Below are 15,379 nucleotides of genomic sequence, written 5' to 3'. Positions count from 1 at the left end.
TCTGCTGAACTGTATGGGCAAAGAGCAGGGCTGCTTGCCCTACAACCTGGTCCTGCTGGAGAGTCTTTTCCTGCTCTGGGCTCGACTTAAAACTGGCAATCTTTCATGCTTCCCGGAATACAGGGTGGAGCAGAATCCTTAGATGTAGAATTTGCTGCCTCCAGAACCCAGAGAAACCTACCAGTCATTGTACTGTTGCCTTTGGACAGGAGACTGAAAGACAATAATTTATCTTATACTTAAGAGGGGATATGCCCCTGATTCCTGGGTCCCTAAAAATTTTATAGATGCATAAAACCCATAGTCTTTACAGGTTTCATCGTCTACTTTCTGGAGTACATGTGTCTTACCAGCACCGCCACCACAGTGACGACCTCTTGCTCATCTGGCCTAATCAACATAATATCATCAATGTAATAAATCAATGTGATATTCTGCAGGCGATCCAGATCTCTTTGTTCTGTATTATGACAGAAATCAGGACTGTGAAAATAAGTCTTTGAGCAAAACTTTAAATATATACTGTTGTCTATTCCATGTGAATGATATCTGATCCTTTTTTATGATTTGGGATAGAAATGAACATACTTTCCAAAACAGTGGCAACATACCTGAAGCCTATTAATCTACCCCAACAAAGATACATCCAGACAGCGGCTGTGATTAGGGCTACTATTTGCTTGAACTTGCAGTAGTCTACAGTTACCGCCCTGGGGCCACTGGTTTCTGCAGTTGCTAGACTGACCAATTAAATGGAGGTAACTTGGGGACTATCACCTCTGTATCCTTTAAATCCTAAAGGGTGCCATCAATCTCCACTACTTTCCTTCTCCAGGATGCCACATTATTTTTTACTTTACTGTCTTGGCTGTGTGGGGTGTGGGCGATAGTTTCAAGAGCCTTCCACTTGGTTTTCCTTGCTGTGATAGTTCTTATCCAACGTGACTAGGACCCAGTGAAGAAGTTGCATCAACCACCAAGCATGCCAAACTCACTGAACATCCGGGGACCAGGGAAATGTCCATCAGGTGGGTTCATGGACCCAGGGGACCTCCTGTAAGCTCAACCTTGGCCAGAACTCCATTTATTACCCTGTTACTATATACCACCACTCCAACAAGGGACCATGACGAGGCCGTGAGCCTACTGATATTAATGTCAACTCAGACCCTGTGTCCAACTGATCTCAAAATGCCTGGGTATTCCTCTCTTTTCCCACAGTACAAAGTTGCACAAGTAAATGAAAATGGGACCCTTTGGGGAAGGACTAAAGGAATCATTGTCATGTAAAGAATCTAGGTGTTCTTTCTCCTAGGAACCAGCCCAACGCTTCAATCCATGGGCTCCAGGACTGAAAACTGGATCAGATCCAGAAACTGGGCAAAAGACCATGACTTTTTTTTTTTCAATAAACTATGTGTTTTAAGGCAGTTTTATATTCGCAACAAAACTGAACAGGAAGTACAGAGAAGACCCATATATCCACAGCCTCCACACATCCACTATCAACATGCCCCAAACTAGTACATTTCTTACAATTAATTAACCTACATTGCCACATCATTATCACCCAAAGTGCAAACTTTCCATTAGTGTTCCCTCCGGGTGCTGTACAGTCTGTGGGTTTGGACAGAGGTGTAACGACATGTATCCACCATTAGCGTTTCACACAAAATAGCTTCACTGCCCTGTACATCGTCTGTGTTCCACCTGCTCAGCCCTCCCGCCCTCCCTACTAACTCCTCACAACCACTCATCTCTTTACTGTCTCCACAGTTTTATCTTTACCAAAATGTCATATAATTAGAATCATGTACTATGTAGCCTTTTCAGATGAGCTTCTGTCACAAAGTAATATACGTTTAGGATCACAACTTTTTATTGGAGGAACACATCCTCAGCCTACCAGTCATTCTTTCCTCATTTCTCAACAGGCACAAAATCAAAAGCAGAAGAAGTCTGCTTAGTATATTGCTACTTCTATCTCAGAGAAATAGCCATGTCTGTCCAGTAACTGAACAAAGTAGCATGGACGAACTGACTATTAAAGAACATTCTGAGAGTGGAAGAGAATGAGCATGCCAAAGGATTCAGTCATTTGACACAGACTTTCTGCAGTTTCTAAAAACAATCTGGTCTTCCAATAGACAAGAGCAGAGTTTCTTCAAAGTGTGATATGTAAATTACCTATATCAGAATCACCAGAAGTTCTTGGGGGAAAAATGCAAATTCTCCGGGGAAGGAGCACCGGAAATTTTTTATTTTTTTTACCGGCTGGTTAGGTGATGATGAGGCATATAAAGTCTAAGGACCACAGATCAATAGTGTATTCACTGTTCAGTCACAGAGTGAGCTGTTAAGCAATAACGAAAGCTGACATATGCTGAACTCTGACTATGTGCCAGACATCGCTGTGAGCACTTTATGTGAGTGTCTCATTTTATCCTCACTACAACTCAGCAAGTAAGGGGACTGTTATTACTTTGGTTTTACAGGAGCGGAAGCTGAGGGACATGGAAGATTTGGAATTAAAACACAAGAAGTTTGACTACAAGTGGTATGCACTCTACTGCAAGCCTAGGAGAAAACAAAGCTCACGACATTACACAGGAAACTTACACAGCTTCTAGTCCAAGAGCTTTAAATTAACTGTTGGTAGTATGGACCTAATGACTTCTGTGTCTTACATATTGAAAAGCTTTTTATATGTATGTGACATTTTTCAGATTACAAGCATTTACCTAAATGTCATGTATCATATTCTCTAGATCTGATAAAGCTCTCTAATAATGTGGACACTGAAGGATGGAACCCTCACGAAATGTCACCTTATTCTATCACTTTTGAAGAGCTGTCTGGACTGACTCTGACCTGTCTTCATTTAATATACCTATAAAATAATTAGCTCACTTCTTCCATATACATATAACTGTTGTTTCATCATTGGCGTACTTTTTAAAATATGGTTTGTTTTTAACGAGCTCATTATGAGTGGAAACAAGAATATAGTTCATGTCAGAATTTCATGAAAATATTCCCTTGGTTATTTACTGAAAATAGAATATAATAAGACTTCATCTCCATTGTTATTGACTAAAAGCTACAACACAGTTATTTTTAAGAAAGCATTTTATAATTAAGAGTACCTTTTCTACTCTGGTTCACTAATCATAACGAGGATCCCAATCAAAAGGATATTATCACTGTCTTAATTAATCTTTTAACTTTGTGGTTGTTTAAGACACTTTTGCTGGATTCACATATTTTGCTCTACTCTTCAGTGTAATACTAAATACCTCTTAAAATTACATTTTATTCAAAGAAGTTAAATGTATTTGTTGCTGATTCTAATTTTTTAAAAATTCCCTTGACCTTCAAGGCTGTAAAATTTTTAAAGAAAAAGTTTTAATTTTAAGAAAATTTCTTTTTGAAAAGGTACATGATCCAATACAGTACAATTGTTAACATGGAAAAGCTTGCGTAGTAGCTTATAGTAATAAAATTACTTTGTTGCCACGCTTTTTAACAGCGTTTTAAGTAGAGAATTACTTTAACCTCTCTTGAGCAAGGACTGGAGGAAGAACATTCAAACTTAGCATGCATCTCTTAAATGCTAATTCTTCTTGGTGCTTTGTATATGTTATTTCAATTAATTATCATTTGGGAAAAGGCATTGTTACTCACTATTTACATATGAGGAGACTGAGATTCAATGAGGTCAAGTATTATGCCCAAGGTCACACAGTTAATAAGTGAATCAACCTTCCAGGGTCTTTCCCCACACACCACCTTGTTTCCAGAAAAAACAAAAAAATGCTAGTAGCATGTTAATGAATCAATGCAATCCGATTTGCATATAAACCCAGAATGGCATTGTGCAAAATACATTATAAGCCAACTCTTCAATCCTAAGTATTGCATTTGCACACAGAGACAGTCTTTACAGGCCATCAGTTTTAACCCATGAGTTGATTTCAAAGAATAAGCACTCTGATTTATTGTTCAGTGACACAGGTAGATCCTGGGAGTAATCCTGGTTGCTCTCACACAGGCAATATTTCAGTTAAGGTTTCTCTCCAATAAGGCCATCAAAATACCTAGTGTTTAAGACTCATAGACCATTTGTTAACATGGCAATTGGTCAGAGTGGAGACTATGGAGGAAATGGGTTTTTACATTAGGAATTTCCTTTGAAAAAATGGGATGTTATAAATGAAAGCTAATCTTTTTCAAGTCTTGTTACTAACGTCAGATTTGACCTACACCACTGACCTCTTCCTAATCTTAAATACCGCAAAAAGGTATGAAACAAAAGGGTAGAGTCAGAAGATGCATCACTCACAGAAGACAAAGTGGGGTGCAACCTTAAAGCTTATTAAAGGAAACTCTACTGCTGTCATTTTTCAGGTTCCTCTGGTTTTAGTTTTCTTAACTCCCTCCCTCTGTAAACACACAAGATACAACAGGTAGGAAATCAGTTCATTCCTCATTTTTAATTTATTTAAACAGATGAATATTCTGCCTCAGGAGACAGAGCCTGCTGCCTTATATAATTGAGGCGTGTGTGTGTGTGTGTGTGTGAGAGAGAGAGAGAGAGAGAGAGAGAGAGAGAGAGATGCGCTGCTCTGGGGTGTGAGGGGGGACAGGCAGAAATCCTGAGGAGCTAGGCAGAGTTGCTACCTCCCTTACAAAGCTACTGTCTGGGAGAGGGGGTGGGGACTATACCAACTCATTGCCACGCCGCATGCCAGTCTCACACACGGAGCCTCTCCGTCATGTTCCCTGGGAAATTTCCTCTAGATTAGGAAAAGAACAGTAAGGCGGGTCTGCTTCGAAAGGCGAGTTTTTACCACTACAGCACAAAGGACAGCGGAGCGCGCCTTCACATCCTCGCAACTCCGCTCACTAGACCAGCTCTACAGTTCAGCACCACGGAGAGCGGCACCTACTCGGCTACCACCCATGGGGAGTCAGATTCCCGGGACTCAACACCGGATTCCGGTCAACTAGAGGAGAGACAAGCCTGCGTATTTCACCCTCAATGTAAGCAGCTGTGATGATTCTTTCATATTGATTTTTTTTTCCAGTAGAGGTTGTTTTCTCGCTGAAATATGGAATTAAACTTTTATTTATTAGCCCTCTGCATTGTTTGGATTTTTAGATGTAAATCTGGATCTGATATCTTTCTTATTTTTTGAGTTAGTAGAGGAATTTCTCACTTTTCATTGAAAGTCTAAGTTTACAAAGCCATTTCGAAACAGATAACTCATTCTGGTACCCAGTCCTTTGTGCTGGAGTGTAGTTTTAATCCTAGAAGAAACTATGTGCGTTGTTTCTTCTCCTACTTCTGTACTGGCAGCTTCTTAATTTGGGGTGTGTGTGTGTGTGTGTGTGTGTGTGTGTGTGTGTGTGTGTTTGCATTTATCTTAATACAAGCAGGAGGGTAGGAGGAGGAAAAAGGCCATATTCTTATAAGAAGCCACCATTAAAAAACTACAGGTGAGAAGAAAGATTGTGGGTTTTTTTTCCTTTTCTTTGTTGCAAGTATGTCCTTTAGACATCCATTTATGTTATTGCCATTTCAACATAACGAACATGCTCCTAATAAAAGAGATATAATCTGGGCAGGGTTTTAACACAAGCTATGAAACTCTGGAACACAGAATTCCCTCTTTAAGTTTGAATTTGTAAATTCACTTACGTATGATTGAGCAGACATAACCAAGATGCTATTGCCATTAATTGTAATTTCAAGGCTTAATGGATTTACAGTAGATTTGAAAAAGGCAGTAATGAGTGACCCTGTCTGGTGGCACTCCATGAATTTTTGCCTCAGAATGCCACCTGCTGGTGGCTCCTATTTCTGAAGCACTGGGCACACATCAGATTTATGAATGAATTCACATAAAATTCAGAATATTCATTATGGACATGATTCAAACTCATTCTCTAAGATCTTCTAAACAATGACATTGGTTTAATTATTTAGTAACTTACCAAGGTTCTATGTCACAATTATAATTTCATAAAAGTTTATTTCCCAAAACACTTGCTCCTAAGCTTAGCGGCATATAGACTAGCTAATTCCTTTAGGCAGTAATTAACCCAGAAAAAATCAGAACTATGTGGAGCCTCATTGAGGCTAATGGCAGATGCATGTGGTATCCTGGATAAGAGCTGCCAGGATCTCTTGCTTAGGAAAAGCAATCAACATTTCTCCCCCAGATAAATGTTCAGCATGTTACTTTCTTCACTATTGTCATTCCATGATTTAAGGACCTCTCTTACTTCCTTGGTAATAGATGTTCATTTCAGACTATTGTCACAGAGGTTAATGATGCAATCAAAAGGTTACACATATCTATTTTATTCCAAGACAAATCTTTGGGGGAAATAACATAACTATTTGAATTTTTTAAAAAACATAACTATCAGCTCTATCTGGAGCTATACACAATGAGATATAGACATACATTTGCATAACTCCCCAGTTCCAAAGAGACAAATAAGGATTTAAAAAGAAAGAAGATATAAAAGCAGCACAAACAAGGCACTAGGTATCCTTGGATGGCTAATACATAAGGTGGTTTGAAAATACTGAGAATAATCTCTTCTCTAAATCATGTTCAGAGAAATGATGATTTGGTGGATACTAAATTGCTGATAAAATCATTTCTTAACATTCAGGAACACTATGCAATATTTTCAATCCAAGATGCAGTGGGGAAAAAAAAAATCCCACATTAGCAGAATTGTTTGGAAAATATATCTCAATACAATGTATTGTAATGAGAAGCAGAAGGATACTTTGCTTGTTTCCTGTAGGAACTGACTGGTATATATGAACTCATATATATTCATGGGATAAATAGATGGATGTCTTTTTTCCTCTTATTCAGAATGCCTGTGTTGTACAAGCAAATTATTGTCACTAGATGGCAACTTGAATGCTTTAGATACATAATTATTATAATGGTATTAAACTACAATAGTTAATATTATCCAATGTTGCTAGAGCACTTCCCAGGCACTGTAATTTATATGCACTACCTTATCTCAACTTCAACAGAATAAGGAAGATGATACTTAGAAATAAGTTGGATGCCTTTGGAAATACATTTAAAAAATTAGGAGTATTATGCAGAAGTGGGAATCCCTCAGTTTTCAGCCCCACTCACCCAAGGGACTTAATACACCCTCCGATATTAGCTGTTTCATCTAGCAACGCATGGGCCATTATTTATAGTGGAGCTAACTGGAAACTAATTTTGCCTTGAAACTCAGTTACAAATAGGAAATCGTAGTTAAAGGATTACATGGTTCCTACATTTGTAAGGAGGCCACTGGTAAATATTAACACCTCTCTTTTTTTGGTCCTTTTTAATGACCAACCCTAATTCAAGTATTTAAGAATTTATTACAGTATTTTATCATGCACCATACGCCAGGTATCAGGAGTACTAGACGCTAGGTACGTATGTATACCATATAAACAAGTAATATTCTCTGGCCCTCAAGGATCCTGCACTCTAACAGAAAAATTGAGTCTAAAGACCCTTAGAGAAAAATGCAGGAGGAGGAGAATGGATGGCAGCAGCATCCCAGCCAAAATCAGGGCTTTGAAATCAGACAGGTTAGACTCCTAATGATGGCTCTTTCACTCCTAAGGCGTGTAGCCTTGGTAAAGTGGTTAATTTAGCTGAGCCTCATTTCATCAGCTATTAAATGGGGATGACAATAGCACCTATTATCATGTAGTCGTTTATGAGAATTTAATGCATGTAAAATACTCAGCATGTGCCTGCAACGTGGTTAATCTGTAATAAATGCCAATCATTATGGTTAGTCAGTGAGGAAAATAGCTAAGTTTATCATATGACTGGTATGAATTTAAAATAATAATTCATACAAAGTATTTAACACGGCGTCTGGCACATGGCAAACATGTAATATATGTTAACTATCACTATTTTATAGTCATTTAGAAAAATAGCCAAGCTGAATCTATCAATGTAGAGTAAGCCAATTTATAATCATTTACTTAAGTGTATGGATATGTAAGGTTTTGATCTTTATTGTCATGGACATTTGTATAAGGCTTTAAAGTATCCAGAAGGATAGATTTTATTATTCCCTTTCCATTGGTAAGGGAACTGAGGTTTAGGAGAAGACTCCAAATCTCTTGACTATTTATTTCATCACTGTGGCTCTGGACTGAAATTCAGAATATGTACACTTGAGAGAAGACACACAGATCAGAACTGGGTTTTCCTGGGTGACTGACCTGACTCTTAAATTTTGTTTGGTTCTATTATATGTTCAATTGTGGAATGTTACAGACCGAATTGGTTTCAGGCCTGAGAAATTTCCACAGAGTCCTATGGTGCATGTAGCAATTTTCTTCAAAAGACAACAAATATCTCTAAAAAGGCATTTTGATTAAGTGGCCTTTTCTTTATCAGTAATTAATGACAATCCCTGTCTCCAAAAGGCTTTATGGTCATGGTCATCTGTGTACCCAGATGACAGAGGCTGGACTTCGGGTACAGAATTCATACTTTTCATGGATCACTGACATCTGGCTTCCTGCAGACCAGCTGATGCATCTTTAAGAGCAGCTTGATAAAAATAGCAACCAAGGGATTAAGAGGGAGTTTAATAATCAGTCCTCCTCTCAAATACGGTTTTGTTTCCACTGGAACCCGTATTCTCAATGACATCAAATGTCAATGTATGCATTTATGGAAAATGAAAAAACACTATCTTAATTGAGGTGTTTGATGAGTTTGATCGCTCATTATCTCAATAATATATGCAAATAAAAAGGCATTTGCATTCAAAGTTCATTTTTAAGAAAAATATTAAAGTATGGGCAATCAAATGCTAACTGCACTTTAGGGAGAATCGTTCTGCTCATCATTGGCCCTAAAACTGACAAGACGCCCAGAGTCCAGCAGAGCAACACATCTGATTCATGAGTGTGAGCTCTGGCCGCCAGCGATTGTGGACCAAATGACTTCATCTTTCTAACACATCTTCTGTGGATTCTTTCCAACCCATATGACATGTATGGCTAAGCCTGACTAAAGTCAAGATTAAACGACAAGGATATGATGGCTAACTCTATTCCTGGTGTTTAAATGGGGAAATGGGGAGAGGTTGGTAAAAGGGTACAAACTTTCAGCCATAAGATGAATAAGGTCTGAAGATCTAATGTAAAACATGGTGATATAGGATAACACTGCATTATATAATTGAGATTAGCACTTAAATGTGCTCTCTCTCTCTCTCTCCATATATATGTACACACATATATATATATATGATGAATGTGTTAATTAATTAGATGGTGGGATTCCTTTGATGATGTTTACATATATCAAATCACCACAATATATAATTTGAATATATTACTATTCTGTCAGTTATACCTTAGTAAAGCTGAAAAAAATAAATGTTTGAAAAGCATCATGACAGGATATCAGCATAAGTGGGAGTTGGAAGTATTAAGAAGCCTCCAGTGAGATAAAGGCCTCCATCAAGGTCTGAATCAATTCATGTGGCCCCAGGGTCTGCTGTGAAACCCCTGACGTTGGAAGTAATCTCAGTGAGTAGCATGTCCCATTATCTGGCTGTATGCATACATGATTTGAAGGCCCATAAGGTTCCCTCAATGCCAAATTCTGCTAGGAAAGGAGGACTGACAATTCTGTGAGCATCCAAATGTATTTCAAAGCTGAGGTTTCCAAGGCTGGGAAAAAGAGGCTTGTTTACTTCTTACTACATCTGGGTATCTGCTTTCAAGGTCATTCAGAAAAACGCATGTCAACTGGTGAGGACATTTTAACTTCTGACAAATACTAGCCATGCGTATATAGTTTTGCTTTGATAAGACATAATTATTATAGAAACAGCAAGATATATATAATGCTCTAGATTCTTTGCAGGAATTTTTTGCCCTAAGGTTTAGTCTTTTTGCTTCACCTACCTAAAAATGAGAATGCTAATACCTTGCTTTTTGCTTGTTTGTTTAAGGAGGGGAATTAACAAACAATGCTTTAACATCCTTTAAGTGTATAGGCTGTAGCATCTACGATATTCATGTGGATTCTGAATTCAGATTGGGTACTTATGTGTTCCTTTATGAAATATTTCTCTGTTCTGACTTGGTTCAGTAGTTATTACATTTGCTTTGAATTAATTTCCCCATGGCTTGTTGCTGTGTAATAGTCGTGTACCCTTGACCTTGGAGTCTGACCTATTCTGCCTCCTGAGCAGACCTCTAATGGAAAAGGGATGTGGAATCAAGCTCAAGCTCCTTCTAGGACAGCTGCCATTTCACCTCTGACACACTGCTCAGATGCTCTTGAGTGGAAATTGCCTTTCCTCAGGTTGAGTTGTGATGTCTAAGTCCAGAGAGGCACTCCTGAGAGGGGTAGAAGCCTCATCAGAGGACAGGCTAAGTCATTCTACGAAGATGATTATTAGTCTTTTGGCTCAATTCCCACCTGAGTCTGTGTACCCAGATGACAGACCTTGAAACTGAGTCCATAACATCCTCTGAAATAGGCCCCATGGGAGTAAAAATGAGGTGACTGCTTAGCTTTCCACTCAGTCACCTCTTCTCCTTTTGAAAAACCTAAGATAATAAGTACGTACTACGCCGTTTGCGAGTCCCTCTCTCCTGAAAGGGTCTCTGCTGGACTCCCAATCTACAGTCTGCTGGGCACCAATGAGCATGCTCTCTCCCTGGAATGACGGAATTGCCGAGAGCAGTGGACTCGGAAGGAGCTCAGGAACTTGAATCCTAAGAATCTTTTCCCCAGCAATCTCCTATCTAAGTGCACTTTAGAAAAGTGGAAGGCAGTTCAGATGCTCTTCCCAGAGGAGCACAGAACTCTCTATTAGGATTTATCACCCACAGCTGCCTTTTGAGGGAGTTGCCCATAATTATTCCTTTTACTTTTTGCAGTGAAAGAAGCTGCTCCACTGAATAGTTCAGCAGTTTCTCCAAGAAGTGTGACTCAGGCCTAGGCAGAATGCAAGTACAAGCTCTGACCTCGAAGTCCGCTTTATACCAGACAGGGCCCCCTAAAGGAGCTAAACCCAAAAGGTTGAGCAGGTCAAAAGGAAAAATGAGCAGAAAAGAAAAGAAAGTGCAATTATTTCCAAAAAAAATGCTAAAACTGAGTGACATGATTTTTTTAATCTCAAACCCTAAGTTTAATAAAAGCCTTCCTCTGTGATTACTTTGTTTTTTAACAAATGGCTTGAATGAAATACTGAGTATTCTTTATGCATGGTGACATGAGCAATAACAAAAGGACAATTAGCAACATGAAATATAGTTCAAAACAAATCCCCAAGTACTTACTCTTTAGAACAGATACTCTCTTATCGGAATGTATGCCATTCTACTATTCCTTGAATAATGAGTGAGTGGGGGTAGACCAGAAAAGGAGGACAGAAAATATGGATGGGCCAACTGGAGAATCAGAGAAGTTTGAAATGTTCAAGCTCGTAGAAAGCTAGGGAACATCTGGTCCAGACGATTTTATAATTAAAGCATCTTGAGCTGGGGAGCTGCTCAAGGTCTCAAGGCTAGTTGGAGATGGGGTACCTGGCTCCGGCTCACATTACACTATAGCTGTTATTTTCTCTAGTCTGCCATTTTAATACCCTGGCAAACAAAAGGTTAGGTAACTTGTCCAAAGTGACAAGACAGGCAAAAGTGGAGCCAGAATTCTGACTCTAGACTTTCTGATTTCAAAGCATGTCTCTCAGCCTCACATGTGTCAGTATCTTCATCTGAGGTAAAGATAATAATCGTATCTACCTACCGCATAGGATTGATACAAGAATTATACAATACATGTGAAGTATATTAACTCCCTAGTATAGTCCCTGGAGTATAATAGGTGCTTAACAAATGTTAACTGCTGTTACTAATAGCATTAACCTGTACACTATGCCAGTGGGGAAGAACAAGCCAGAAATGAACCTAGCATATAAATTGACCTGTTCTTCCCTCCATATAAAAACCCAGGTTCAATCCTGAGAAGTTACGGCTGAATTTTTTCAGGAGGGCTGCTGCAGTGGCCATGAGTAAGTGGAATGGTGTTCCCGGCCACCTCTTGCCGTCAGTAGGTTCTTAGGCTTTGTGGGGACCGGAAAACAAGCAGTCCCCAGAGAGTCTAGCACTGGATGCAGAAACAGGGGTGTGGCTATCCTTGCACGTCGGGACGGTTCTGTCATCGTGCAGGAGCTCACTGGGAGCGATATCCTGGTGGAACCAGAGGCAGTGGTATCCTGGTGGCCATCTCTGTGGCACAGTCCACAGAGAACTGGGCGTCCCACTAGGCAGGAGGGGACAGAATCAAACCAGCTATATGCACGTCACCTCACTGGATCCTCTTATGGACCCTACAGCACACAAACAGGTACCCACATTGTACAGGTAAAGGCTCAGAGAAGCGCTGTAGGAAAAGCACAGAGAAGGTAAATGACGTGTTCAACTTCGCACAGATGGAAAAACGACTGGGAGCGCCTGACCCGAGTCCGCTACATCAGTACCCCCACCTGTCACCTCCTCCCCCATCACACTCCACCTAGGCCCACACTGCAGCTCTGCCACCACTTCTCCACCCACGGGGCAGAAATGCTGGGTAACAAAATCAATATTCTTCTATCTGCATAAGGATAGTGCAGGTCATCCAATTTGTCTTAATTTCAGGGATCAGACAATGATTTCTAATAAGGTTTCACAATTTCTCCTTAGATTTCAATCATGACATTCTTTTTTTAATCTCAACAACTTTCGTTTGCTCTGCCCCTGGGGAGCGCGCAGGCCCGTGGGGCAGTAACGCAGCATCTCTGCCTTGTCGCCCCACAGGTTGGGGAGCAGCACCTTCAAAAACATGCAGCGCAGGCACACGACGCTGCGGGAGAAGGGCCGCCGCCAGGCCATCCGGGGCCCCGCCTACATGTTCAACGAGAAGGGCACCAGCCTGACCCCCGAGGAGGAGCGCTTCCTGGACTCGGCCGAGTATGGCAACATCCCGGTGGTCAGGAAAATGTTAGAGGAATCCAAGACCCTCAACGTCAACTGCGTGGACTACATGGGGCAGAACGCGCTGCAGCTGGCGGTGGGCAACGAGCACCTGGAGGTGACGGAGCTGCTGCTCAAGAAGGAGAACCTGGCGCGGGTGGGGGACGCGCTGCTGCTGGCCATCAGCAAGGGCTACGTGCGCATCGTGGAGGCCATCCTCGGCCACCCGGCCTTCGCGCAGGGCCAGCGCCTGACGCTCAGCCCGCTGGAGCAGGAGCTGCGCGACGACGACTTCTACGCCTACGACGAGGACGGCACGCGCTTCTCCCACGACATCACGCCCATCATCCTGGCCGCGCACTGCCAGGAGTACGAGATCGTGCACATCCTCCTGCTCAAAGGCGCCCGCATCGAGCGGCCGCACGACTACTTCTGCAAGTGCGCCGAGTGCACGGAGAAGCAGCGGAAGGACTCCTTCAGCCACTCGCGCTCCCGCATGAACGCCTACAAGGGGCTGGCAAGTGCCGCCTACTTGTCCCTGTCCAGCGAAGACCCGGTCCTCACCGCGCTGGAGCTAAGCAACGAGTTAGCCAGACTAGCCAACATCGAGACTGAATTCAAGGTAAATCCCACTCACCAGGCTGCAGGCGCTTGCGCACAGGGCTCTTCGGGTGTGTCCGGGAGCCAGACGGGTCGTCTTGAGGTCCGACAGGGTAAAGGCCTCGGGTCCTGCCTTTCAGGCTCACAGGGAGGAAGGCCACTTCCTCCACCTCCGTCAGATGCAGGCCTGAGAAAAAGCAGCCCATTAGGTGGAATATTTGAAACCACATAAATGTGGTAAAGCGCTGACTTAAGCACAAATCCACACAGTAAAAGCCAAGCAGCGTGCAGGCAGGATTGTCTTATGGTTCTAGTCTAGTGGTTCTTTCTAGTCTATGGTTCTAGCCCTGAGGGACCTCAGGAGTGTCTAGAACACCTGTGGTGGTTTCCAGTCCAGGTCTTGGACTTCTTGGTTGTCTCATCTGCATGGTTTTGATTTGTCTTCTTCATGTCTCTATCCTATCCTGCACTGTTGATCTTAGATTCAGTCTCCTACTGAATGCTAGAAAGAGTTGACTGCAGCTTTTCTCAATTTAGCAAGCTCTTGCTACTGTCCTGGCAAAAGGCTGAGGAGGGGGTACATGAAAATGAAAATAAAACCATTTCTGTAGAGTTGGGCTTGTCACCCCAATAGATGGGCCCAGGGCAAAGCCCTGTAATCCAGCCACCCTGAGAATACCTGGACCTAAGGCTAGCCTAGGGGATGGAGACCCATTGCTAAGGTCTATTACTCAAAAGTGGGCCTCTGCTTTTCTGTCGACTGATATTCCCCCTGCAAGAGAAGATCGGGACCTAATTCTTCTGACAGTGTTTAATAATAATTAACAGCAAACATTTAGTGGTACTTATAGTGTGCCATGGACTACATGCCTTACTATATGAGGTTGTTTAATCCGCTCAACAACCACTGATATGAATACGATTATTATCCTCATTTTATATAAGGGTACAGAGATAGAAAGATATCATTTTGACAGGAAGTAGAAAAATCATTATTCTAATATAGGCACTCAGACCCCAGAGCCAGCTCTTGGTCATTACAGGAAATTGAGAGTCACAGGCCTTGTTCTTGCCTTGGGCCTCTCAGAGGTTCATCTGTCTTTATCTGAATGACGAAGGGATTCTCTTCCACAGAAGATGTGGCTGGAAGAGTGGAATCTACAACTGGGCTCATAATTTCTCTCCTGTCACTCAATCAGAGCCTATGATGGCATGGAGCATACAAAAACATGTCACATGTGGGGCTGATACGGCACTGGGAAAAGACGTCACCTGCAGAAGGATAGTTCATTGTGCTAAAAAGATGTCAGTGTAAGAGTTTCCCCTGCATGGGACACAATCAGGTGGCCAAGGATGGGTACCAACTCACAGCAAGGGCGACCCCATGGCCCACATGGTTCAGGGAAATCTCAGAGGAGGAAGCAGAATGGGTCTGGGACTTGCTGAGCAGGAGGAACTGGATTAGTGGAAAGAGAGAGGGGGGCATGCAGAGGAGGCAAGTGAAGGAGCGGTCCAGAATGGCCCACAGCGGGCAGGGGACCGATGAGAAGCTTGTCACTAGAATACAGGCTTCCTGTGGAGGCACACGGGAGAAAGCGGCAGAGATGAGTTGGCGGCAGATGTGAGGACCCTGCCGGGCAGGTGGAGCACTTCGGGTGTCATCCTGCAGGAAGTGAGCGCCACTGCAAATCTGGGATTTGAGGACTGAAATGATGAAAAGCAGAGTTTGGG

General features: G+C 41.9%; 1 protein-coding gene across 2 annotated transcripts in view; it reads left to right on the top strand.

Moving 5' to 3' along the window:
- The first annotated feature begins 4,707 nt into the window (after positions 1 to 4,707).
- TRPC7 (transient receptor potential cation channel subfamily C member 7) overlaps positions 4,708 to 15,379 on the top strand; it is a 127,338-nt gene continuing 116,666 nt past the window's right edge. The window contains exons 1-2 of one of the 2 annotated variants that reach the window (XM_033096398.1): positions 4,708 to 5,043; positions 12,893 to 13,670. In XM_033096398.1, coding sequence (XP_032952289.1) covers positions 5,042 to 5,043; positions 12,893 to 13,670 — 780 coding nt within the window. In that variant the 5' untranslated portion in view covers positions 4,708 to 5,041. The remainder of the gene's footprint in view (positions 5,044 to 12,892; positions 13,671 to 15,379) is intronic. The other variant, XM_033096400.1, reaches the window with a different exon arrangement.

The sequence above is a fragment of the Rhinolophus ferrumequinum genome, chromosome 24 (genome assembly GCF_004115265.2).
Source record: "Rhinolophus ferrumequinum isolate MPI-CBG mRhiFer1 chromosome 24, mRhiFer1_v1.p, whole genome shotgun sequence".
Lineage (NCBI taxonomy): Eukaryota > Metazoa > Chordata > Mammalia > Chiroptera > Rhinolophidae > Rhinolophus > Rhinolophus ferrumequinum.
This window is presented reverse-complemented; position numbering and strand designations above follow the sequence as displayed.